At 46.1% G+C, this 23,900-nt stretch overlaps 1 protein-coding gene and 1 long non-coding RNA gene across 4 annotated transcripts; one reads left to right on the top strand and one right to left on the bottom strand.

Annotated features, from left to right (window-relative positions):
* Positions 1-4,409: 4,409 nt before the first annotated feature.
* Positions 4,410-14,251, bottom strand: LOC308467011. 3 transcript variants are annotated; one of them, XR_013981072.1, is made up of 4 exons: positions 14,105-14,232; positions 12,799-12,946; positions 11,099-11,149; positions 4,410-4,759 (listed from the first exon to the last, which is right to left on the bottom strand). It is a non-coding gene; the product is annotated as an uncharacterized lncRNA (long non-coding RNA). The 3 variants fall into 3 exon arrangements; XR_013981073.1 differs by lacking the exon at positions 4,410-4,759 and adding an exon at positions 6,950-7,900; XR_013981071.1 differs by lacking the exons at positions 4,410-4,759; positions 11,099-11,149 and having other exon boundaries at positions 12,695-12,946; positions 14,105-14,251.
* Positions 14,252-14,274: 23 nt separating this feature from the next.
* FARSA (phenylalanyl-tRNA synthetase subunit alpha) lies at positions 14,275-23,216 on the top strand. The gene is made up of 13 exons (XM_080988213.1): positions 14,275-14,497; positions 16,806-16,943; positions 17,039-17,137; positions 17,300-17,418; positions 17,836-17,928; positions 18,296-18,424; positions 18,973-19,088; positions 19,424-19,508; positions 20,046-20,145; positions 20,429-20,597; positions 20,747-20,824; positions 22,136-22,250; positions 22,864-23,216. The coding sequence occupies exons 1-13, from the start codon at positions 14,315-14,317 to the stop codon at positions 22,967-22,969; spliced, it is 1,530 nt and encodes a 509-aa protein (XP_080844339.1). The 5' UTR covers positions 14,275-14,314; the 3' UTR covers positions 22,970-23,216.
* Positions 23,217-23,900: the final 684 nt, after the last annotated feature.

Genomic DNA, 23,900 nt, shown 5'->3' with positions numbered 1-23,900 from the left:
CCCAGATGGCTGCTTCTTATTGGCCGCCGGTCCCGGCCAATGAGGCACGACCACGCGTTCGGGGGGAGCCGCCCCCCTCCCCTCCGCCGTGGATGCGTCACCCGATCTTTTTTTCTTTTTTTTCGCAACAGCCCCACGTGAGCCCAGCGGGGCTTTAAAGGGCCAGTTCACGGCAATCTTTCCCACGCCCACCCCAGCGCCTCCCGAGCCAACGCGTTAACTGGAATAGCCATATGCAGAATGTGTTCCCAGCACTAACAAGCACACCAAGGAAGCACAGTGAACAGCTGAATCAGCCTTGTGCTGTCTAGCCAGGCACTATCTAAATCAGGGGTCAGCAAACTATATGAATCTATAAAGCCCATGCAGATGATCTAGTATAAGGTCACTTGGTGGGCTTCCTCACTGAGCAGATTTACAACCCCGCCTCCATCCCCAAGACATTTCTATTAGGCAGGACAACATCTCATGAGGCATCTGATGAAGTGCACTGTAGTCCAGGAAAACTTATGCTTTAAGAAATGTGTATCTGAAGAAGTGTGCATGCACACGAAAGCTTATACCAAGAACTAACTTAGTTGGTCTTTAAGGTGCTACAGGAAGGTATTTTTTTATTTAAGAAATGTGTTAATCTTCCAGGTGTGTTCTTATGGTGCTGCCAGGTGTGGAAGCAACTGTTGCTCTTCCAGCCCCAGCAATTTGGGGGAGGGTGTGGGGGGTGGTAGGCACCTGTTTTGAGTGCTGTAGATCCAGGTTCCTTTCCAATTACAGTATTCGCCATCTAACTAGAGATCTGCCAGTACAATTTAGATCATGGGTAGGCAAAATAAGACCTGGGGGCCAGATCTGGCCCAATCACCTTCTAAATCTGGCCCGCAGATGGTCTGCGAATCAGCGTGTTTTTACATGAGTAGAATGTGTCCTTTTATTTAAAATGCATCTCTGGGTTATTTGTGGGGCCTGCCTGGTGTTTTTACATGAGCAGAATGTGTCCTTTTATTTAAAATGCATCTCTGGGTTATTTGTGGCGCATAGGAATTCGTTCATTATTATTTTTTCAAAATATAGTCCAGCCCCCCACAAGGTTTGAGGGACAGTGGACCGGCCCCCTGCTGAAAGTTTGCTGACCCCTGGCATAAAGCATAGAGACACAACCTGGACTGAAAAACAGCAACCACAAATGAACAGCAAACAAAGGCAGCATGGTTGGGGCAGAAGAGGCTAATAATGATATAGGCTGCAGGACTAATATAACAATTGTTATAATCATAAGGGCTTCGGTAGGATATATGAGAGACAGTTGCACAAGCAGGAAAAGACAGCTTTACTGGAATCAAATTATTATATTGGGGAAAGCCTGCATGTAGCACAGACAATTGCGCCACGCTCTGTCATAGCCATAGGCAACTGGGAACTCACAGCAGCCCTCAGAGCTTCTCTTCAGACTTTCTCGATTGCAGTCAGCAATCCCAGGTAGGCCTTCTTATTACGCAGCTCAGCTACCTCTCCTCAGATAAAGGTAAAGGTAAAGAGACCCCTGACCATTAGGTCCAGTCGTGGCCAACTCTGGGGTTGCGGCGCTCATCTTGCTTTATTGGCCGAGGGAGCCAGCGTACAGCTTCCAGGTCATGTGGCCAGCATGACTAAGCCGCTTTTGGTGAACCAGAGCAGCGCACGGAAATGCCGTTTACCTTCTGGAGTGGTACCTATTTATCTACTTACACTTTATGCTTTTGAACTGCTAGGTTGGCAGGAGCAGGGACCAAGCAGCGGGAGCTCACCCCGTCACAGGGATTCGAACTGCCGACCTTCTGATCGGCAAGTCCTAGGCGCTGTAGTTTAACCCACAGCGCCACCTGCGTCCCTCAGATAAGCAGAGCCAAAGGTTATATGTCAAACAAACCCCTGCTTCTTTGATCCCATCAGAACCAAACAGGCAGCAGGAAGCCCTCCTATCTATGCACCTCAACCAGGGGCTTACCTAGGGCTTGGCCAGGTTGGCGTGGGTGCTCCAGACTCAGGGGAGACAGACAAAAAGCTCTTAAACGCTCGCTCCTGCACTTATGCGGGCAAGCCATTGGTGTGTATAGAAAGGACAAGAGTTCTACCCAAGCCTCTACTGCAGGGGTCAGCAAACTTTTAAAGCAGGGGGCAAGTCCACTGTCCCTCAGACCTTGTGGGGGGCCGGACTATATTTTGGGGGGGGGAAAATGAACGAATTCCTATGCCCCACAAATAACCCAGAGATGCATTGTAAATAAAAGCACACATTCTACTCATGTAAAAACACGCTGATTCTGGGACTGTCCACGGGCCGGATTTAGAAGACGAATGGGCCAGATCCAGCCCCGGGCCTTAGTTTGCCTACCCATGCTCTACTGCTATTATTCTCCTTGAAGACCTTTTCAGGACCAAGGACCATAGCTGTCAATGTTTCCCTTTTTTAAAGGGAAATCCCCTTATTCTGAATAGGATTCCTCGCAAGAAAAGGGAAAAGTTGACAGCTATGCCAATGACTGTATTGGCACCTTCCAACCTTTGCAGAGAGGAGGGCATACACCAGCAGTGGGCATGGCCAAAAAGGGCGTGTAGTCCCCACAACAGCTTATTGCCTGTGTCTTAACTGACACAGAAGTCAGTCAGGAAGTAGAGCAACTGTATTGCTGGCTTTCCTTCCCATCAGAATATATAGGCCCTCTAAAAAATGAGTTGCCACCTGACTGTTTGTAAAAGCCCGTTCACAAAAGTATATTTTGCCATTTTTCACAAGCATACTAACTTGGGTTTTCTTTGGTGGTTATCAGTAGACAATGTTATGTAATGATGGAAGGACCCTGTATTTTCTTTGCTCTTTCTCCCCCCCCCCCCTTTATTTAGATTAGCTTGGTTTTTTATTGTATTGTATGGCAAAAAAATTCAATAAAATCTATGGGAGGCAGGGAAGACCCTGCTCTATATCATAAGCTGTTTCCAAATGGGCAGGAATGGCTGGGGAAACCCAGCCAGATGGGCGGGGTATAAGTAATAAATTATTATTATTATTATTATCATTATTATTATTATTATTAAACACAGCATCCTCTCCTGCAAAGCTTAATGGGGGAGTGTGGGGCCATATGGGGAGAGGTACTTTCTAACAGCTAAATTATGATTGTACATTTTTAGTGAGAATTTGATTGTTTTATCTTTTTTTGTAAACCACTTTCAGGGGTTTTTTCTAGAAATGGTATATAGTTTTTTTGTAAAATAATAAATAAATGCGGATCACACTGAGTTAACAGGCTTACACCCAATTAACTGTGTGCATTATTGCATCTGAAATATATGCAGCATACTCATAGTCTCTGTATCTTCAAAGTGTTGGAGATGAAAACAGCACCTTGAATTGTACCTAGAAGGTAACAGGTAATCAATGCAATTGCTACAGAACCACTTGAATATGTTATTTTCTCTCTCCCCCCCCCCCGCCTGCCAAAAAAGGGATCTGGGTTAGAGTTAGAACTGCTTGAATTTCAGAGCAGTCTTCAAAAGCAGCATTAGATCACATTGCAGTAGTCTGTATCTGAGGTTGCACGCGCATGTATAAAGGCAACCAGGTCTGTGTTTTCCATAAGAGGCCCACCCAGCATATGAGACATGGCTAAAAAAATGCATTCTTGGCTGAAGACACTACTTTGGATTTCAGGAATAGTGCTAGATCCAGGAATACCCTAAGCCTGGTGATCTAGTCTTTCAGGGCTGCGTGGAGTAATGTATGCCACCACTAGACTTTTATGTCCCAATTATATTCTGCATTTCCAAAACTAAGCCTGCAGTTCTATGCATACTTTTCCTGGGAGTGAGCTCCATGTGGGGCTTCATATCCGAGTAGATGCTATGATTGCACTGCAAGGCTCTCAAAATGGCTATTTCCCCCAGAGCCATTGGCTCTCCACCATCTGCTTCATCTTATCTGGAGTCAACCTTTGCCCAATTCACTAGGCCCCCAGACAAACACTGGTTCAGAACACACTCCTCCTGCCCTTGTATTAGTTGAAAATAAAACACAGAGCTGTATATCATCTGCAGCCTACTGATTACACAGAATTCTAACGCTCCAGAAATTTCTCTCAGGGGCTTTTGATAAACAAAGGTGACAGGACTGGAAAATGGGAAAAGAAAGGCAATCTGATTTATCCACCCATAAAAACAACATATGAGGCAAAAGTTATCTCACAAATGGTTTATGGGGCGGGAGACCATGGTAATTTGACCCCAGCTGAAATGGCACAAAACACCTATTTATGAGAAGGCCTTTTTTGTACAGTCCTCCCTACAATGCAATACCCCTTCAACAGAGATGAGCAATTTTCAATTTCAATTTTATTAATTAGATTTGTGTACCACCCTTCATGCAAAGAGCACCGGGAGGTTCACAACAACAAAATACAAAATGAAAACACAATTATACTACCCCAGACCCCACAACAGGGGCTTCAGACAAACCCACTTGCCCCAAGGGGAGCGGAGAAGCTTCAAGGCAGACAGTTGTTTGTCTTTTCCATTTTTAATGTATAGTTTCTATTGGTGCTTGTTATGTACTGAAGTTCTCACCTTGGGCCAGCAGGGGGATACCATAGGTAGTTTTCACTCAGGTCCACATATGCAAATAAGGGATTGAAAGTAACGTTCAGTGATTGAATAGCTACAGAAAGTGGTTACAGTTGCATTGTAGTGGAGCTCAGGCTGGCTGAACCCTTCAGTTCAGTTCTGTTCTGGCCTGTGAATAAACAAGAGCTGTTTGAAGAATCGCTGTGTTTTCTGATATGTTCACCCACAGTTTAACAGTGCTAATTATGGGGATACATTTTATGGAATTTCACTTCTATATGAGCAATACTGTATAATATTGTTTTATTGGCATCCGTCTGTCTCGATAGAAAATGGGAGTGCGCTTCTGGGGTTGAAGGAAAATTGCTGGAGAATCACAACACCTAATGTGGCTGCAGAGACCCCCCTCTTGGCCTCACAGATGTAGTCCAAAGAAAATCAGAGCAATATGTTTCACACCAGCTTGGTTGCAGGGGTTGCCAGAGGGAGGCCTACAAGGCACCATCCAACCGTCTTAGGGACTCCAGCCCAGATTTGTGTAAAGTTTACTCCTTACCCTTTTCTTCTCCCAAAGATGTTCTGAAAGGTCTGGACTTTTCCTTAGGGTTTATTCCCAGAGTCTTTCCTACAAATGTGTGGCAGCAGATGTTTAGGATCAGTTTTCCTTCTGCTAGATGGGCTACCTTCCCAGATTGATGAACCCCACCTGCCCCCTCATTTCCCTCTACAGCACATGCAGAAACTGCTTAGTTGACTGTTGGACCCACCATTGGTCTCATCCATTCAATTCACTGGAGCCTCTCTTTGAATGCAGAGGAAGTCCCCAGCTCACCAAGGGTTTGAGCCAGTCAGGGAGTAGAGCAACTGTATTACTGGCTTTCCCTCCCATCAGAATATATAGTTCCGTGAAAAATGAGTTACCACCTGACTCTTTTTAAAAACCCGTTCAGATAAATATATTTTTTCCATTTCTCACGAACATACTAACTTGGGTTTTCTTTGGTTGTTATCAGTAGACAATGTTCTGTAATGATGGAAGGACCCTGTATTTTCTTCGCTCTTTCTCTCCCCCGCCCCCTTTATTTAGTTTTTTATTGTATGGCAAAAAGTTTCAATAAAATCTATGGGAGGCTGGAAAGACCCTGCTCTATATCCAAGCTATCCAAGGGTTAGAGTCAAAGCCATTCCCAGGGTGGGGCCGCTATTGGATGCTGACAGCTTCTAGGAGCCACAGGTGAGAGCTGAGTGCAGAGAGCGAAGGAGCACAACATGTCGTCCACCACAGATACTCCTCCTTCCCGAATGCCCCATATATCCCATAAATACTGCACACAGTACAGTGGTACCTCGGGTTACATATGCTTCAGGTTACATACGCTTCAGGTTACAGACTCCGCTAACCCAGGAATAGTGCTTCAGGTTAAGAACTTTGCTTCAGGATGAGAACAGAAATCGTGCTCCAACAGTATGGCAGCAGCAGGAGGCCCCATTAGCTAAAGTGGTGCTCCAGGTTAAGAACAGTTTCAGGTTAAGTACGGACCTCCGGAACGAATTAAGTACTTAACCCGAGGTACCACTGTATATAAATACTATAAAATAGTATACAACTACTTTCAATGAATACATTTCTGCTGCATTTCATAACAAGCATTAGCAGAGCAAGGGTTCTTCATGCTATTCCTGTGGATACTTAGTCCAGAAACTGTTAAGCCACTAAAACCCAAACTGAGTATGTGGTTAGACACAGGATATGGCAGTTCATCAGAGATCTTGGCTGCTTCCCCCCCACTCTCCCTAAATTTAGACACAGAATGGAGATTTCATAAAGCATTTATATCAGACTGGAAGCAGGCATGAACTGAGAGCTGGCTCATTATTTTGCTCCAAGTGTGAGTGTTAGGACTTTGGTTCAGGCAGTCAGGTAGGTGCCTTAGGTGGCAGATGCTGAGCAGTGGGGAGTAGACAGAGCTATGAGTGCCACAAGGCCTCCCTGTACCCGCTACACTAGCCTGCTGCCCTCAAGTGCAGTGAAGGATACTATCCTTTCATCAGTATTGAAGTACGACTCAACTACCAGGCCAATTGGCTTCTGTATGTGTGTTGGAGGAAGGCACCATCTTCTCCTTTGCCTCAGGCAGCAAAATGTCTTGAACCGGCCCCGGTCTGAGTGCTCTTCAAATACCATGCACACTTCTACTGTGCTGCCCCATTCTGGGAGACCCCCTCCTGATCTACAGCTCTCCAACATGAGAGGTGTGTGAGGCTGGGTGTCACACCGTGAGGGGCATCCCCTACCCGAGTCTGCTGCAGGCAGGGGTTTATATTCCGCTGGTGGCATGTGCTGATTGGCTGCCAATCGCTCCAAATTCAGAATGCATACCCAAAACGGCATGGGTGCGTCCAGCATGTGGAGTGAGGACCTGGTTTTCTGAGTTGAAGCCTAGGCCATTGCCTCTTATGGTAAGTATCCTGAGGCACCACCCTTTCCGTGGGTATAGTTTGCGCCTAGTTACAACGCATACCCTCCAACATTTCTCCGCTGAAAATAGGGATGTCCTAAGGAAAAGCGGGACATTCCGGGATCAAATCAGAAAGTGGGATAGCTTCTGTAAATTCGGGACTGTCCCTGGAAAATAGGCATACTTGGAGGGTCTGACAATGGTATAGGAGCAAGCTGAGCAGGAATTGGATGTGTTGTATGTCCTTTGACCTGCCTGACCTTCTCCCTGCAATTGCTGGCTACTCATATATACTCTTCGTGATTTCTCCTTTATTCCATTTCTTATACGGCCCTTCTAAAATCTCAGCTCATCTGCATGTTTCTTATTCTTCTGCAGCCACGCCAGTTTCTTTAGATGCCTCAGACTGTTCTTTCTACAGCCTGTAGTAGTTGGAAACTGGCTAGGCAGGTAGCATCTCGAGAAAACCCACGTCCCTGTTTCTGGAATACTTGCTGTATTTAGGGCAGGAACCCAGCTGTGCATACGGTGCAATCACATGGAGTGGCTGGAGCTGATTGGGTGCTGAGGCACTCCGTCTGTGTGTACTGCATGGATTGGATGTGCTGCTAACACAGATCACCCCTGTTAGGCACACCCTAAACACCGTGCCAGGACAGACGTTGCTGATGTTCTTCCACTGGATTTGATTAACCACAGTCTTGTGCAACACATCATGCTCATTGCTTGAGGGGAAATTAATAGACCAGGGCTGTGAGCCATACAGGCCAATTCGGTGCATATTTATTCAAAGTAAGCCTGCGTAATTCAAATATACTTGCTCCCCAGGTGGGTGTGCATACGATCACAGCCTGTGTGAGATTATGAAGAAATTAGAAAATAGAACCTTAAAACAAAGAAGGAAATCATGGATAAGATTATCAGAGGCTGCTATCTCCAGCTCAGAGGTTGCTTCTGAATACCAGCTGCTAAGGGAGGAAGGTTATTGCCTTCCTATCTTACTTGTGGGCTTCCCATAGGCATCGAGTTAACAGGATACTAGACTAGTTGCTATAACCTTCAATCAGATCCTGCAAGTCTCTTCAAGGAGGCCTAGTTTGGTCAGACTAAAGTAAAAATAAATAAATACATTACTTCTGGTAAATGAGCCACCATAGCAGCTAGAGGTCTGTGAAAATTTGTGTCCTGGGCTTTTTAGACTTATCTACCCAAGTACTAAGGGATGCGGGTGGCACTGTGGGTTAAACCAGAGAGCCTAGGACTTGCCGATCAGAAGGTCAGCAGTTTGAATTCCCGCAACAGGGTGAGCTCCCGTTGCTCGGTTCCAGCTCCTGCCAACCTAGCAGTTTGAAAGCACGTCAAAGTGCAAGTAGATAAATAGGTACAGCTCCGGCGGGAAGGTAAATGGCGTTTCCATGCACTCTCTGGTTTGCCAGAAGCGGCTTAGTCATGCTGAACACATGACCCGGAAGCTGCACGCCGGCTCCCTCGGCCAATAAAGCGAGATGAGCGCCGCAGCCCCAGAGTCGGTCACGACTGGACCTAATGGTCAGGGGTCCCCTTACCCTTACCCATGTACTATCTGAAACCAAAGGGGCACATTGTTTGCCAGATGCGATTCCCGCTCCCAGGTCTGCTACCCCACTACCAAGACTTGTACACCAGAGAAAAGGAAAGTGTCTGTCTTGGGATGCTTACTGTCTGATAACAGCCAAATTGGCAGCTTCCTTATGCTCTGTGTGTTCAACAGCAGACAAAACGTTTCCTGATACATAACTCAGTTTAATATATAACTTGGTGATCATAATGCCGAGAAAAGCTTCACCTAGTGAAGCCTGCAAGTGGCTTCTGTTAAAGATTATAAGAACTGGGCTAGTTTGTTTGTTTTTATGTGGCAATCCTAAACTCTCACCAGGTGCCCCAAAAGACAGCACTCCTATGCCTTTAATAGTTTTGTAGAAAACAGAATGAAGAGGCAGAAATCTCAAGAATGATCTGGATTGATGATGAGGCATTATGATGGGGTGAGGAGGAAAGGGAAAGAGCGAGAGCGAGAGAGAGCCAGTATGGAAGTGGCAGTTTAAGCCTGTGCAGATTTCTTCACTTCCTCACAGCCGCTGAAAGTGCCCAGGTCATCCTATGGCTGGAAAGCAAAAATAAGGTGGAATGCAGCACAATGCAATGATGATCAGGGATGGCATATTGCTTTTTCGTGTTTTCTACATCACCCTGAGATCTAATATGATGAAGGGTGCCATATAAATGTTTTCAATAAATAATGTTTTAAACAAAGAAATCCTTATATTTAATAGTTATGAAGAAGTGGGGCTTTTGATGGTGCCACAAACACACTCCTGCACTGGACTGATACATCACAACACTTTGGGGAGGGGGTCCTGTTGGATATGGAATCAGGACCTAAAAGAACAGAAGGAGCTGAACTGGAGGTGCTGGTGTTTAAAATGAAATATTCTTTAAAGCGGTCAAGTATGGCTGATGGTGCTCTGAAGACCAAAGGGGAAAGACTTTATAAACCAAAAGAGCGACAGCGACAGAGAAGGAGAGAGATGAGGAGGCCTTAATGCAGGGAAGATTGTGACATATTAAGAAGGCTAGAACAGACCGTTCTGTGGATGTGTAGTGTGTCATCTCAAATGGCTGTGGTGCAAAATCTGATAGGTATGCCCCAGGTCCCTTTGCGGTATTTCCCCCCGATAAATATTGCTGCTGCCCCAGACAGACAACTTAGATTGCTTGGGCTATCAGGGCTGCCTTGCAGAGAGACTGCTGGTTATGCTGATGTCCTTATCTACATGTACAGGACAGGGACCAGGACGTACCTAAGGCTTTCTGGCATGTGAAGTTCAGGCGTCAGGTATGCCACATAAGCACACCCAATCTCTACGTAAGTCCCCTACGGGCAAGCCCTTGTAATTCAAGTGACTTTCATATTATGTGAAGCCCAGGTAGTTTCTGTACCCAACAGTCTGCCATCTAACTCTGGGGAACAAAGTTACCGTAATTGTTTCTTTATGAACAGTCTCTGAAGATTGTGGGAACAGAAGGTATGCTTCCAAAATCCCCCAGACTTCACCCCCTGTATTTTACAACTTTGGAAGAGGTTCACACCACTTTGAATAACCCTGAAAAAATCATCGTAGTTGGCATCCCGGGTGACCCTATACAGAGACTATGTCTCCTGTACTTTTACCAAGTGTATAAAAGGTAAAGGGATCCTTGACTGTTGGGTCCAGTAGCAGATGACTCTGGGGTTGCGGCGCTCATCTCGCTTTACTGGCCGAGGGAGCCAGTGTACAGCTTCCAGGTCATGTGGCCAGCATGACTAAGCCACTTCTGATGAAGCCAGAGCAGCGCACAGAAATGCCGTTTACCTTCCCGCCAGAGCAGTAACTATTTCTCAACTTCACCCCGTCGCGGGGATTTGAACCGCCGACCTTCTGATCGGCAAGCCCTAGGCTCTGTGGTTTAACCCACAGCGCCACCCATGTCCCTGTATACCCAAATGTATACAGAAGGGCATTTCAGCAAGTGCAGCTTCTCATCTTTACCTAGCCTGCTGTCCTTGCTGATGTTCTCTCTTCTGCATAATTCCTGTCCTGGGTGTCTAATGATTCTATTTGTTGTTTATTTTTTAAAAAAGTAGCCTAAAGAGAAGTCATACGGGGCTACATCATAGTTAGCACAAGAGCAAGGCTACATCATAGCTAGCACAAGCTCTCAAAAAGGCAGGAATGGGGAACCTGTGGCCCTTCAAATCCCTAACCACTGGACAAGATGACAGGGGCTGATGCGAGTTGAAAGTCTAACAATATTTGGAGGGAGGCAGGTTCCTCATCCCTGCTCCAATGGAAGGTAGACTTGATAAGACTTACACTCCCTCTGAAGAAACAGGTATGTAGCTTGACATTACTTCCTAGTATCTAGGAAATAGGGGACTTACTCTGTCTGAATACTTACTAAGCCACAAATCTCATCAGACACAGCTTTGAAAACACGTTCAATATAAAGAACCATATGGAACCATATACCTGTGATCATAATCTGAGGCCTTTCCTCACGTGCTCTCTTCCACTGAAGGTCTAGAGGGTGCAACAAGGGAATGGGCTTTTTCAGTGGTGGCTGTCCACTTTTGGAACGGCGCATCTGGCACCATCATTACATATATTTAGGTGCCAGGCAAAACCATTCCTTTTTAATTGGGCCTTTGGCTTTTACATATCTATGGCCTTTTTGCATAATGTAGATTAAAAAAATAATTGCTGGTTTTACTTTCTTTGGTTTTTTGCTTACAATATTGTAAGTCGCTTTGAGTTGCCATGAAGGAAATGGACTTATTATTATTATTTATTAGACTAGAGACATTTTGTGAAAGGCAAGAGGTATGAAGAGAGAAGCCACTTTCTTTTTGCACTGTCGAAACCATCACTCACTTGTGGGACTGTTCTGGGATGGTTGGCTCATTTGCATGGTGACAGCTGACAAATGAGTGCACATTAATCTCACAAAATGCACTGCACCCATCAAAGTGCTGCCAGTTGCCTTCATGGATTTATTATTACCAAGGGTGAGTGCTCCATGTCTCCACATTCACAGAGCGCTATAGCCAACACTTCTGTGGGTCATCAGCTAGTGTTTGCTTACTACAATTCTGACAACTTGCTAAGACTGCAGAGCTCCAGTTGGTCAGCTGCCCTAGTAGATTAGCTATACAGGTAACTCACAACTTATGTGCATTTAACCTACATGCTTTCAGGTTTACGTGCTTGGCAAAAAAATAAAAAATAAAAAATAAAAATAAAAGGGTGGTGGAAAGGGGACAGGCATCCAGGAAAAAAGACTTTGGCAATGGCAATTGCCATTGAACCCAATGTGTTTTGACTATACACATTTTTTGCTTTACACACTATCCCTAGAACATAAACCCCCACATAAATTAAGTGGTGGCGCTGTGGGTTAAACCACAGAGCCTAGGGCTTGCTGATCAGAAGGTTGGCGGTTCGAATCCCCGCGACGGGGTGAGCTACCATTGCTCGGTCCCTGCTCCTGCCAACCTAGCAGTTCGAAAGCACGGCAAAGTGCAAGTAGATAAATAGGTACCGCTCTGGTGGGAAGGTAAACGGCGTTTCCGTGGGCTGCTCTGGTTCGCCAGAAGCGGCTTAGTCATGCTGGCCACATGACCCAGAAGCTGTAAGCCAGCTCCCTTGGCCAATAAAGCGAGATGAGCGCCACAACCCCAGAGTCGTCCACGACTGGACCTAATGGTCAGGGGTCCTTTTAACTTTACCTATACTACAAAGTATTTATTTCTTCACAGTATAGGTTTGTAATATGACTGGTCTTGTATGGCCACACCGTCCTTTATACCCACCGCAGATCAATAAAAGCTCACCTTATTTTAAGCTAGGTTAAGAAACTAGCACTTGAATTTTAAGTATATACACATACAGAAATAATGAGCTGCTACACCCCTTTCTCAGAGTATCAGTAGGTGGCGCTATAACCAAACATGTTGAAACCTACTGATCACCTATTTTGCCATACAGAAAAATGGTACCCACTGAGCTATTTCTTCAAGGGGGATAAAAACAAAAGATCTGGACAAATCACTCACTCCTGGTTGTGGCTGGATTCCTGAACATGAAATTTTTAATACAGCAGAGGAGGGTTAGGGCCTCTGTTTTTTGCTTGCACTGACATAGTGGCTAACCATAAGAGTTATTTTGCCCACTGTTGGCCGTTGGCTAGTGGCTGTTGTATTGTTGTCATCTGTCTTGGGAGGCAATGGAGGAGTGCACCTTTGGCCTGCTGGATGCTTGCAGTGCCTGCTGTGGTTGTAGAGGGACATGTTTTGTTGCAATTGTAGAGACATTAAACAGCTGGGGAGGGAGGAAGAAAAAGCTTTAGAAAAAGCTTTTTTTGTTATTGGCATTTGTATGTCCTTAGAGACGAAAAGCTGTTTTCTAACAGGCTGCAAATGCCAATAAGAGTGTTTCTTTGCTTTGGTATTGCAGATAGTGTTCCATTTCAGCCAAAATGGTGCCTTTTCCTTTCAGAAGTTTGGCAGATGCAGCTATCTTTGCCCCATCTGGGAGGAAAGTGTCTATAGAATTTCTGCACAGCCTTCAAAGCAGGAAAGGATAAATGTATGCCACAGCATACATTAAAAACATAAATTTAGGGTTTCCCCCAAAGAACCTGGGAACTGTAGATAGAAACCGGTTTGTCGTCTTCTCCGTTTGACCAAGCTACACCAAGCTTGTGTCACTCCTCTAAACCTGCAAACAGAACAGCTGCATGCCACGGTTAGACTCCAACTCAAATCAGCCCTGGCTACCATGGACAATGGTTAAATACTATGGGTTGCAACGCAGCAACATCTGGAGGGACACAGCTTCATACTCTGTGGGCTGTGAGGGAATAAAATATGCCTGTAATGCAGCAAAAAGGGGAACTTTAACCAACACTTCCTTGCCTTTGAAACATGGCTCACGAAAGAAATTCAACAGGTGAGGCCCTCCTTACCACTGTGACCTTTCAGCTGTTCCAACTTTCCCTGTTGCAAGTTATTTAGGAACCCTGCCTTTAAAAGATGCAAGCATTTCGGGGTGGGGAGAAAGACTGCATTTTGGAACTCCCTGCCTGTTGAGATCAAGTAGGCGCTTTCACCATACTACTCTTTTTGGCACCTGCCAAAAATCATTCCTGTTTAGGCAAGCCTACTCGGATGCTCGGAAAGCTGAGGTAATCTCAACCCGTTTTAGTATCTTAACTTTTTAAATGTTTTAAAGCAAGGTTGTGAATTCCTCCCCCCCCCCCTGATTTTATTGTTTCATCCTTTTGTAAACCGCTTTTGATTTTGTTTGCTTTTTGCAATCAAGCGGTGGATAAAATTTTATGAAACAAACCAACCAACTGCTGTTGTGAGGTGGAGGCGGGGGGGCAGTTGAATTTCAAAGCACTGAAAACTGTTATCCCCCCCCCCAAAAAAAAAATTAAACTCCTGTGTAATTACACTATTACACTTGTTCTTCTACCTGTGGATGAGGAGCTGGAATATGCTGTCTTCCCACCTCAGACAATTTAATTTTATCGCCCGGTTTATTCTCTCCCCCCCCCCCCGCCCCTCCGTACAGTAATCTCACAATGGAGGCTCTCTAGCACATAAACGTCAAAAACTCTGTGCTCAGATCGTCACTTCCGCTTCCGGCCAACGCAGGAACTCCTTGTCGGTCGTTGCCGGGAACATGGCTCCCACCGTGGAGTCGGCGGCGGGTCCTGGGTCAGCGGCCGAGCTCCTGCTGCAGAGACTAGAGCTAGCAGGAGCCCAAGGCGAAGCGAGGCTCTGCAGCTTGGAGGCGGCTGCGGCGCTGGGCTTGGACCACCAGGTGCTGGTCGGGGCCGTGAAGAGCCTGCAGTCGTTGGGGGAGGTAAGTGGGCGTGGCGGTCTCTGGCCACGCCCCTGTGAGCCGTCGCGGGAGTGGCGTCATCCTTACCTGCCCTCGGAAGGAAGAGGGACGCTTCTGCGTACCTGAGGCGGGGGGGACAGGAGAACTGCGCATGCGTGCTGGCCTGTGTTCTCTTGGTAGTAGAGCGGCGCTCTATGGCTCCTTTAAGAAAATGACAGGGGGCGGAGCGTAGGATCCCCACAGAGTTATTAAAAGGGTAGATGGGCACACTCCTTTAATTCCTTTTTTGAATGGGGGGTGGACTTTGCTTTGTTTTAACATTTCCCTCAGGTGTGAAAGCGAGAGTTGCAGTGTTGTATCCCCAAATTTCAGGTTCGGTTTGACTCAGCAGCCTTTCTCCACCTTGGGTCTTTCCCCCCCGTATGTCCTTGAACTACAACTCCCAGCATCCCCAGGTAGCATGACAAGCAGCTAGGGATGATGGGAGTTGTAGTCCAACGTCAGGACGGGCACCCAAGGTTGGGAAAGGCTGGTCTTGAAAGCAAGCCACGTGTGTTCTGCAGTTGCTGCTGCTTCACAGGCTGGGCCAAAACAGAGAGAAGAGCCTTACTTTTAAAAAAAACAAAACCCAACAGCCTGATGTTGCTCTAGGGGGCTTAGTTTGGTTAGAATCGAGTACTGTATACACTTCCACAGTTAATGCTAAATACATTTCTTCTGGTAAGTGAGCCACTATAGCTGATGGAGGGCTGTGAAAATTTGTGTCCTGTGGGCCTTTTAGATTTGTCTACTTATGTACTGTCTGAAACTAAAGGGGTGCATTGGTTTGCATATGTGATTCCACCCCCCCCCCCCCAGCTCTCCTACCCCACTATGAAACAGTATGGAGTAGTTGATAAAGTGTAAGATTTGTACTTGGGAAAACCAAATTAAAATCCATCCATAGCTATAAAGACTAGAACAGGGGTGGCTAATCTGTGGCACTCAAATGTTGACAGACTCGCAGCTCTCATGAGCTCTAACCAACATACCCAATGGTCATGGATGGTGAAATTTGCTGTCCAGTAACATTTGGACAGCCACCGGTTGGCCATTCCAAGCCTAGAGAGCAACCCTGGACAAATAGATGTTAGCCTAACCAACTTGACAGGATTGTGAGGATTAAAATGCTCTCTTTTTGTTAAATGTCTTTCCAAAGTGCTCCTTCACAAAGTTTCCACTTGTCCTCTAACATAGTCATGTCCTACAGCAGAGCTTTCCAAACTGTGTGTCACGACACGTCAGTTTGTCAACTGCAGTGTGTAGGTGTGTTGTGCAAAAACTCTCTGTGCTCCTCCTGGGGCTGGAAAGGGGCTAGTTTGACCTCCGGTTTGCTAGTAAAACTGAATTACTGTGTCATGAAATGATGGTTGTTATTATTTATGTTTATTGTACTTTATATTGTCACTTTATAAATTAAAAGGATCTCCAGGTGACTTACAAACAATAACACATAAATTTAACTCAACAGAGGACTAAAACTGAGTGAAAGCTAAAAATACATTCATATTTATAACAAGGCAGTACATACACATCCCACCTACTGAAGAAGGCCACAGAAAATTAAAGACCAAAGAAAAAGGTTTTTGACTGGTGCCTAAAGATAGATAGTGATGGTGCCATGTGTGTCTTCTGGGGAGAGCATTCCAAAAGCAAGTTCAGTCTTGTTCTGACTGAAGAGCAGTTTCCTAAGAAAATGAAATCCTAGTAAAGACTTTTTTTGAAGGCTTGCTAGGGAGAAATCTCAGTGGTTTATCTCAGCATTGATATGGTGGGGGGCATTGAAAGCACCCTAAAATCTCCAGCTCTCAGCTGTGGCCTTCTTTCACTGAGGCAATAAGACTGTGTCTGTGCTGTTCCATTTCAGGCTACAAGTGTATTACATGATGGAAGTATGATAACATATGACAAAGAAGATATTGCTAGAATTTTTCTGGCTGATATGCCTGTTTTTCATGTGCAAGGATTATTGATTGATTGCATGGAAAATCAGTTGCCATGTGAACCCCTAGCTACAATCTGAAGTGATTTAGCACAGGCATATGTTAGCCCTTTCAGCAAAAACTAGGACTGGATCAGGGTGGGGTTCTACACAAACAAATATTCCAGATGGACAGTAAAAACCAATGAGCTGTAAGATAATTGGGGTCTTTTCAGATAGGACCACAAGTATTCAGTTGTCTTTCAAATACTGCCTTATAACACTCCCTTTTTTCTGCTTCAAGCTCCAGCCCCCACCTCCTTTCAGACCCTTTCTACCCGTGCTGATGTTCTCAATTGTCCTCTCTAGGTGATTGAAGCTGAGCAATGCACATCCAAGAAGTGGGAGCTGACACCTGAGGGCAAAGAAATTGTCCAGGAAGGGAGCCATGAAGTTCGAGTGTTTAACAGCATCCCCCCTGAAGGCCTGGTCCAGAGTGAGCTGATGGTAAAAGTTTACTGAGGTTATCTTCCCTGTGGGCTTATTTGATTAAGCGGCTTTTGGATACCTGACAGTGTCATTTTTGGTTCTTTTCACTGTAGAAGCTGCCAAGTGGAAAGGTGGGATTCAGCAAAGCAATGTCCAATAAGTGGATCCAGCTAGACAAGACCGCAGAAGGTGGACCCCGAGTCTTCCGGGCGGTGGGTAATCCTTACTCCTTATTGGTTTGGGTTTGGGTTTCTGCAGGCTTTGTGTCAGAAAAGGGGTTGGACAGTGCAGATCAGTGTTGGTTTCAATCCAAGGATGTTGGGATGGGGAAGACGGCATCAGGGCTCTGAAGTTTCCTTTCCCCCCCCTTCTAGGTGGAGACTGTGCAGGACTCTGTCAGAGAGAAGCTGCTGCAGGTGGAGCAGGGTGAGGGTGACAAACTAGAAGAGAAGGACAAGAATGAACTGAAGAAGCGGAAACTCCTGGCAGAAGTGTGAGTTGAGCCTCTGTCATCCCACTCTGCATGGGATGATCTATGTTTTCAGGACTAATTTCACCCTTTTGCAGTAGAAATGTTCTACAGTCTCAATGAGCAGATTAGTTCATTGTGCATTCTCAGGGTATCTGAATGTGTGCCTGAACATTGGAAGAAAATTTCCTGTTTGGAAAGTGCTTTGCAGTTACCTCATTTATTGTTGCTTGCATTGTCAGGAGGGAGCTGAGGCTGTGTGTGTGTGTGTGTGTGTGTGTGTGTGTGTGCGCGCGCGCGCACTCGCACACTTGTGTCTGATTAGATCTATATCTGTGTTGGGATTTGAACCCACCTCTCTAGCATTGTATCCACTAGACTGCAGGACCTCTTGTTTACTGTGCTTGTTGTATTTCGAAACAAGTTTATATTTGCTTTCAGGACCATTAAGACATACTGGATCAGTAAAGGAAATGCTTTCAGTACCACAGTTAGCAAGCAGGAAACGGACCTCACTCCAGAGATGATTGCCAGGTAAGGAACTGTTCTAGTCCTTGTTTAAAGTCGGACTAACATGGTCTGTCTGTGTCTCTTTAGTTGCCATTTCAGTTTGCTCTTGGGTTCCGGGTGTGAACCTTGGCTGTGAAAATGCTGGCTTCAAACCATAGAATCAAGATTTGCCAAATACCCACTCGGCTGTTGTGGGATTGCTGTCGTAGACATTAACCGCTTTGTAACAAATCTCAGCACAACTCTTGACCACTCTGCTTCCCATTACTTGTTGGTAGCTGCCTTCTCTGCATTCCTAGTTCTGCATGGAAGGTGATCTGAAAAGACCCGCAGCCCATTGCAAAGTTAACTTTCCCCCCTGTTTTCCCTACACTTGTTCCTAAACTTTCAGTGGCTCCTGGAAAGATTTGAAGTTCAAGGCGTATAACTTTGAGGCACTGGGCATTATGCCTGAAAGCGGACATCTCCACCCACTCCTCAAGGTCCGCAGCCAGTTCCGGCAGATCTTCCTTGAAATGGGGTGTGTACTTCAGTGTCTGCAAAATATTGGGGTATGTGGGTGTGACAAAATGGTGATTGCGGGTGGTGAGGTGTGTTCTACCATGCCGTGTGCGTGGTACATGCCCATGAGGCCTGCACAGCTGGCTGTAGATTCAGTACACGCCTGTCTTGGGAATTCTGCCCATCCTTGCTTCTTTTCCTCGGAGGAGGCAGTGCATTGTAGCCCAAGCTTGACGTCATGGCACAGTCTGCTGAGGAGACTGGGCTAGCATTTGTCATTTACCTGCCCATGCAGACAACTCCATGTGACGAAGACTGTGCTGGCAAAGCACTGGGACGGGAGCAAACCTCCCCCCGCTGCTCTTCTAGGCTTGAGTACATCTTGATGTCCCTGCCCTGTGTTCATCGTCATTAGCCAGTCTTCTGTGATCTGCCATATTAACGGGTGGGGGTGGGGATAGACTTATTGCAATTAATGGGTCTAAATTAATCATTTTAATTAATTAATTTCAGTGGATCAACCCTTGAAAAAAACTTTGCTTAATGGCTGTGTGTTTCCCTTCTCAGTTTTACAGAAATGCCCACCAATAACTTCATTGAGAGCTCCTTCTGGAACTTTGACGCCCTCTTCCAGCCACAGCAGCATCCAGCTCGGGACCAGCATGACACCTTCTTCCTAAAGGGTCAGTCACACTGCTTGGGCCACGCATGACCTTTGTATCCAGTTTCATAGCTGGCAAAGAGGCTGTGGATCAGGATCTTGGGACAGCTTCATTTTGGGAGCCAGTTGAGCCCCAAGTATCTAACATATGTTCTTCTCTTTGTGTTGGGTGTTTCATATCTTACGGGCTTTAGTGGAATGGCTACCTATCTTGCTATGGATAGTCGGCAGGCCTCTCCTCTCTTTATCTCTTTATCTGGAGAGTAGTAAGGGGCTGACTCCAGCCTCTTTCTTTCGCTACTGGACAGTCTGGAGCCCCATATGCCCAGTCACTTGCATGTGCCTTCTTCCTTCTAGATCCTGCTGAAGCCATCGACTTCCCCATGGATTACCTGAAGAGGGTAAAGAGGGTTCATTCACAAGGAGGTTACGGCTCTCAGGGGTAAGACTCAACAGCATTTTTTCTGCAGTTCTAGTGCTGGGCCTGGAAGTGCGAAAAGGTTATGAAAAGCATCTCCGCACCAGTCAGCTCACATTAGTGTGCAACGTGTTGTACAGGAGAACAAATGGTTTGCTGCTGCAGCATATAGCATAGAGTTTTCTCCCATTCCCAAGTCTGGAGGGTGATGGGGGCACTTCTCTCTGTGACACTTGTGCTACAAGGTTAGGTGGAGAGAGGAGTTGATTGGCAGGTGCTGTCATCTGGGCCACAGTGCTTTTGGAAATAGCCATGGGGTCCATGTTCATTTGTAAACAGCAGAGGAGTTGGGATTTTGATAAGTAAGGAAGGGAAATCCCAAATCTGTATCATGCTGTTGGGAAATGGGAGACCCTTCAAAAAAGAAGCTTGAGTCTAGTAGGCAAACTGTTTCTCTTCATTTTCCAAGCAATAGCACCCATCACAGGGCCTGTTTCAGCTCCTGTACCTCAGATATTAACTGCTGGAGTCACACCCCACATCTCAATCTTTCCCTCCCAGGTACAGATATGAGTGGAAGCTGGAGGAGGCTCGGAAGAACCTCCTTCGGACGCACACCACATCCGCCAGTGCTCGCATGCTCTATCAGCTGGCGCAGCAGGTAACTATCCAGTAAAAACTCTTTCCTGCCTAGATGTATCCTAGCTATGAAGGCTGACAAAACAACAGGTCATTGAAGAGTTTCCATATAAAGTAATGCCAGGCTTCATTTACCTAGGAACTGTCAGATTGGAGCGAGGAATACAAGTTCAATTAATAATAGTAATCTAAAGCTGGTAGGATAAAAACGCTCTGAGGCTGGGATGGTCTGCCTGCCTGCTGAGACTGAAGTACTTGAACCAATCCAAAGTGTGGAACTGTGACAACTGCTTCTTCTCCTGCAGGAGAAATTCACCCCCGCCAAATACTTTTCCATCGACCGTGTCTTCAGGAACGAGACACTCGACGCCACCCACCTGGCTGAGTTTCACCAGATTGAAGGGGTGGTAGCCGATTATGGCTTGACACTGGGCGACCTGATGGGTGTCTTGAAAGAGTTTTTCACCAAAATGGGTAAGAGCTGTTGAATAAGAGGGAGGATACAGAGTGGACTCCAGTTGAGAAGCAGTCTGGCAGGAAACAGGCTCCTTGGTGGTTGTCTTCTGAGTTTTCAGGGACCAGCCTCCCAGCTCCATTCATCTCTCTCTCTCTCTCTGTGGCAGGAATCACCCAGCTGCGCTTCAAACCCGCTTACAATCCTTACACAGAGCCCAGCATGGAGGTGTTCAGCTACCACCAGGGTGAGTGCAGGAAGATAGCCGTGTACTGTTCTGTGGAACCGTGACGCTGTGCCACAGGAGTCCTCCATGTCCCTGGCAGTATCTCTTTGCTCCTGCCCTTGGGAATCAAAGCAAGTTGCCTAGTAGCTGAGCTGAATAGCAGCCAGCGTTACTGGCAGCAGAGGTCAGGTACACCAAGGAAAGGCTGTAAATCGTGGGTGGCTTTTGAGGGAACAGGGCAAGCAGTCCAAGCACTCTGAACTCTACTTGCATTCTTACCTGTGAGAAATTTCAGTTTTCCACCTTTGCCAAGAAGGCAGCTGCACACTCAGTGCCTTAAGAAGGAATTCCAACTGCCCCTGAATTAGCCTTTCATAATCCCCTTATGACTCATGCAGTTGCAAAAATTCTTCGCCCTGATAATGCGCTGTAAATTAGGATACTTTTCCACTGTGTCAACAGTAGTCTGAGAGTATGCCACCTATTCATAGGCCTTTCTATTTCTGGAGGTTCCATGTGTCCTGATATTTAAAGGACGTGCCCCGAACACCATGGCAACCTCCCCAGCCCTTCATTTGAAATGCAAGGCTGATGAATTTGATTTTACTTGAAACCAATACCTTCTTGCCTTTCAGGTTTAATCCTCATAATGCCCCTTTTCTCTATAAAACATGAGAATAATGAAGTCAGTGAATTGATAAAGGCAACAGAGAAGCAAATGCTCCTTAACCCTATTCTGGGAGTGGGGAAGGGCAGGTGAGGCAGGTGAAGAGAACCACTGGAAGAGAGATTGGGTGTGCAAAGCATCCGCTAAAAATGTTTCATTGTTTTTAAAGGTTCTTAAGCTTCGAAGCAGCAGGAGCCACAGAACGGAGGCACAACCATAAAGAATGCCTCTACGTCCTCATTTTTGCTAGTATGGTGGTCTTTTATATTAGGGCCCAAACCATTTAGGACTTCAGACATCAACATCATCCTGAATTAGCTCACAAGGCTACGACAACACAGAGTCAGCATTCACCCTTTGCCCCTTACAGCTGCTGTCACAGCCTCACAAGTTGCAGTGGGCTCCAATAAGTCAGCTGAAATGATTTCCTTGATTTGACCTGGGAAAGTGTTGTGCATGAGCAGCCTGACATAAAAATACCTGCTTTGTGTTGGCGCTTTTCTTTATGGGTGGGAGGTGTCCATATCTCTGACTTGCCCTCTGTCCCAGGGTGTTGTTCAGATTGGACTCCAGCAACCCCAGAGCTTGGGCTCTGCCTAGGCATGTGGCTTTGCTGTTCCACCCTGACCCACTTCACTAGCCTAACAATACAACTTTTCTTCCAGGATTAAAGAAGTGGGTGGAGGTGGGCAATTCAGGAGTCTTCCGCCCAGAGATGCTGCTGCCCATGGGTCTGCCTGATGGGGTGACCGTCATCGCCTGGGGCCTTTCTTTGGAACGGTAAGTGTTTTGGCTGGAATGTGTGCCCAGGTTAAGCAACCTTTTGCTATAGTGTCCTGTCCGGAAGGGCCCCAAGCCTGGGGGCTGCCTGTCTCTGTCAGGGACCAAGGACTAATGCATGTTGCACCCTTTTAAGAGTCTTAAGTCAGCAGAGGCTGGAACTAATCTCAATAAAGCTTCAGTCTACAAATTGGCACCTTCTGTCTCCCAAGACTATAAATCTCTGTCGTGCGGCTGCATGACCCAAAGCCATGTGCCTTCCTCGCCTCTGCAGGATTAAACCTCACTCACCTCTTTCCCTCAGACAGGCTGTTTTCCCAGATCAGGCTTGTGAGCATCAGCAGTGCTGTAGCCTGTGTGTTGGGCCACAGAAGTTGAGTCAAAGGTGTATCCCATATTTAGAATGCCAAAGGGTATGGGGGAAAGATCCATTTGTTGGGATAGTTTGGACAAACCTATCCTGCTCTAGTTGTACTTCGCTGTGACTTTTTGCTAGTACATTAATACTATTTTTCAAATTTTATTTTAATGTCTGCTTTGTGTTGTTGCCTTTTGAAAAATGCTAGGGACGTGAAAGTGGTATGACTGGAGATTCCTCCCTCTTCTCTTTCAGGCCCACCATGATCAGGTATGGCATCAATAATATCCGGGAACTGGTTGGTCACAAAGTCAATCTGCAGATGGTATATGACAGCCCGCTCTGCCGCTTGGATGCTTAGTCCACAGAAACTTTCCTCTCTTCAGAGACATCCCTATTTATTAGCACTGCTGCTTGTTGGAAAACTGGGCCTTTCAGGCTTCTATTCTCCACGCTTTTGGTTCCTTTGGGGGAAAGTGCCTGTCAAGCCATTCCGCTGTTTTGTATGGACGCTTTAGCCCCTACACCTTTTGGAGAGATCATGGGTGAATGGGTTCTCCCAATTTGTGTGGGGAATAAACTTGTAGCCCATGTTACATTCAGTAAAAGTGTCTCGACCACAAGTCTGTGATTAGAGTAAATAGGAATCGCTGCAATTCTACTGATATGTAGAGCATAGTTTGTCAGCTTTACCATCATGGCCTGTGGGAAAGTAACAAGTTGGAAGGGGAACTTCTGTACCTTTCACCACCCTGCTTATACCAAAATATTGGGGTATTTTTTGGGAGGAGGGGTCTTTCTCCTGCATGGTGGGAACTGGCTTGTAGGCGGGATACGATTGCCACTTCTCCCCACAGCACGAAAATTAAGCATTTTTAAAAAATTCTGCGCCTTGAATTCTTGTCAACCTTTCCTCTTCTCTTCCATTATAATCATATTATTGTCCCCTCTTCATCCCCAATCCTTCTGTGTCTCATGCCCTCTTCAAAAGAACCCACAAGCAGGGCTGCTGTTGATCTTAAAATGTTGTTGAGCATTAGAACACCAGAGGACAATGGGTTGGTTTTACGTTGACCCTTTTCCTACCAAAAGCTGTATTTTGGGAACTCTGGTAGGAGGCAAATGTTTGGAAAGGACTTGGTACATACACATTTCGATATCCTGATTTCCAGCTGTCTCTACAAGCATGTGTCAGATAAAGCACACACAGTTTGGGGGGGGGGACTGTAAAGCAAAATCTGGGCTACAGCTACTAAGGGGAAGATCTGCAAAGAGGGAAAGTCCATGTTCTA

The sequence above is a fragment of the Podarcis pityusensis genome (genome assembly GCF_964106645.2).
Source record: "Podarcis pityusensis genome assembly, chromosome: 17".
NCBI lineage: Eukaryota > Metazoa > Chordata > Lepidosauria > Squamata > Lacertidae > Podarcis > Podarcis pityusensis.
Note: the sequence above shows the minus strand (reverse complement) of the source record. Positions and strands in the feature narration are given on the sequence as shown.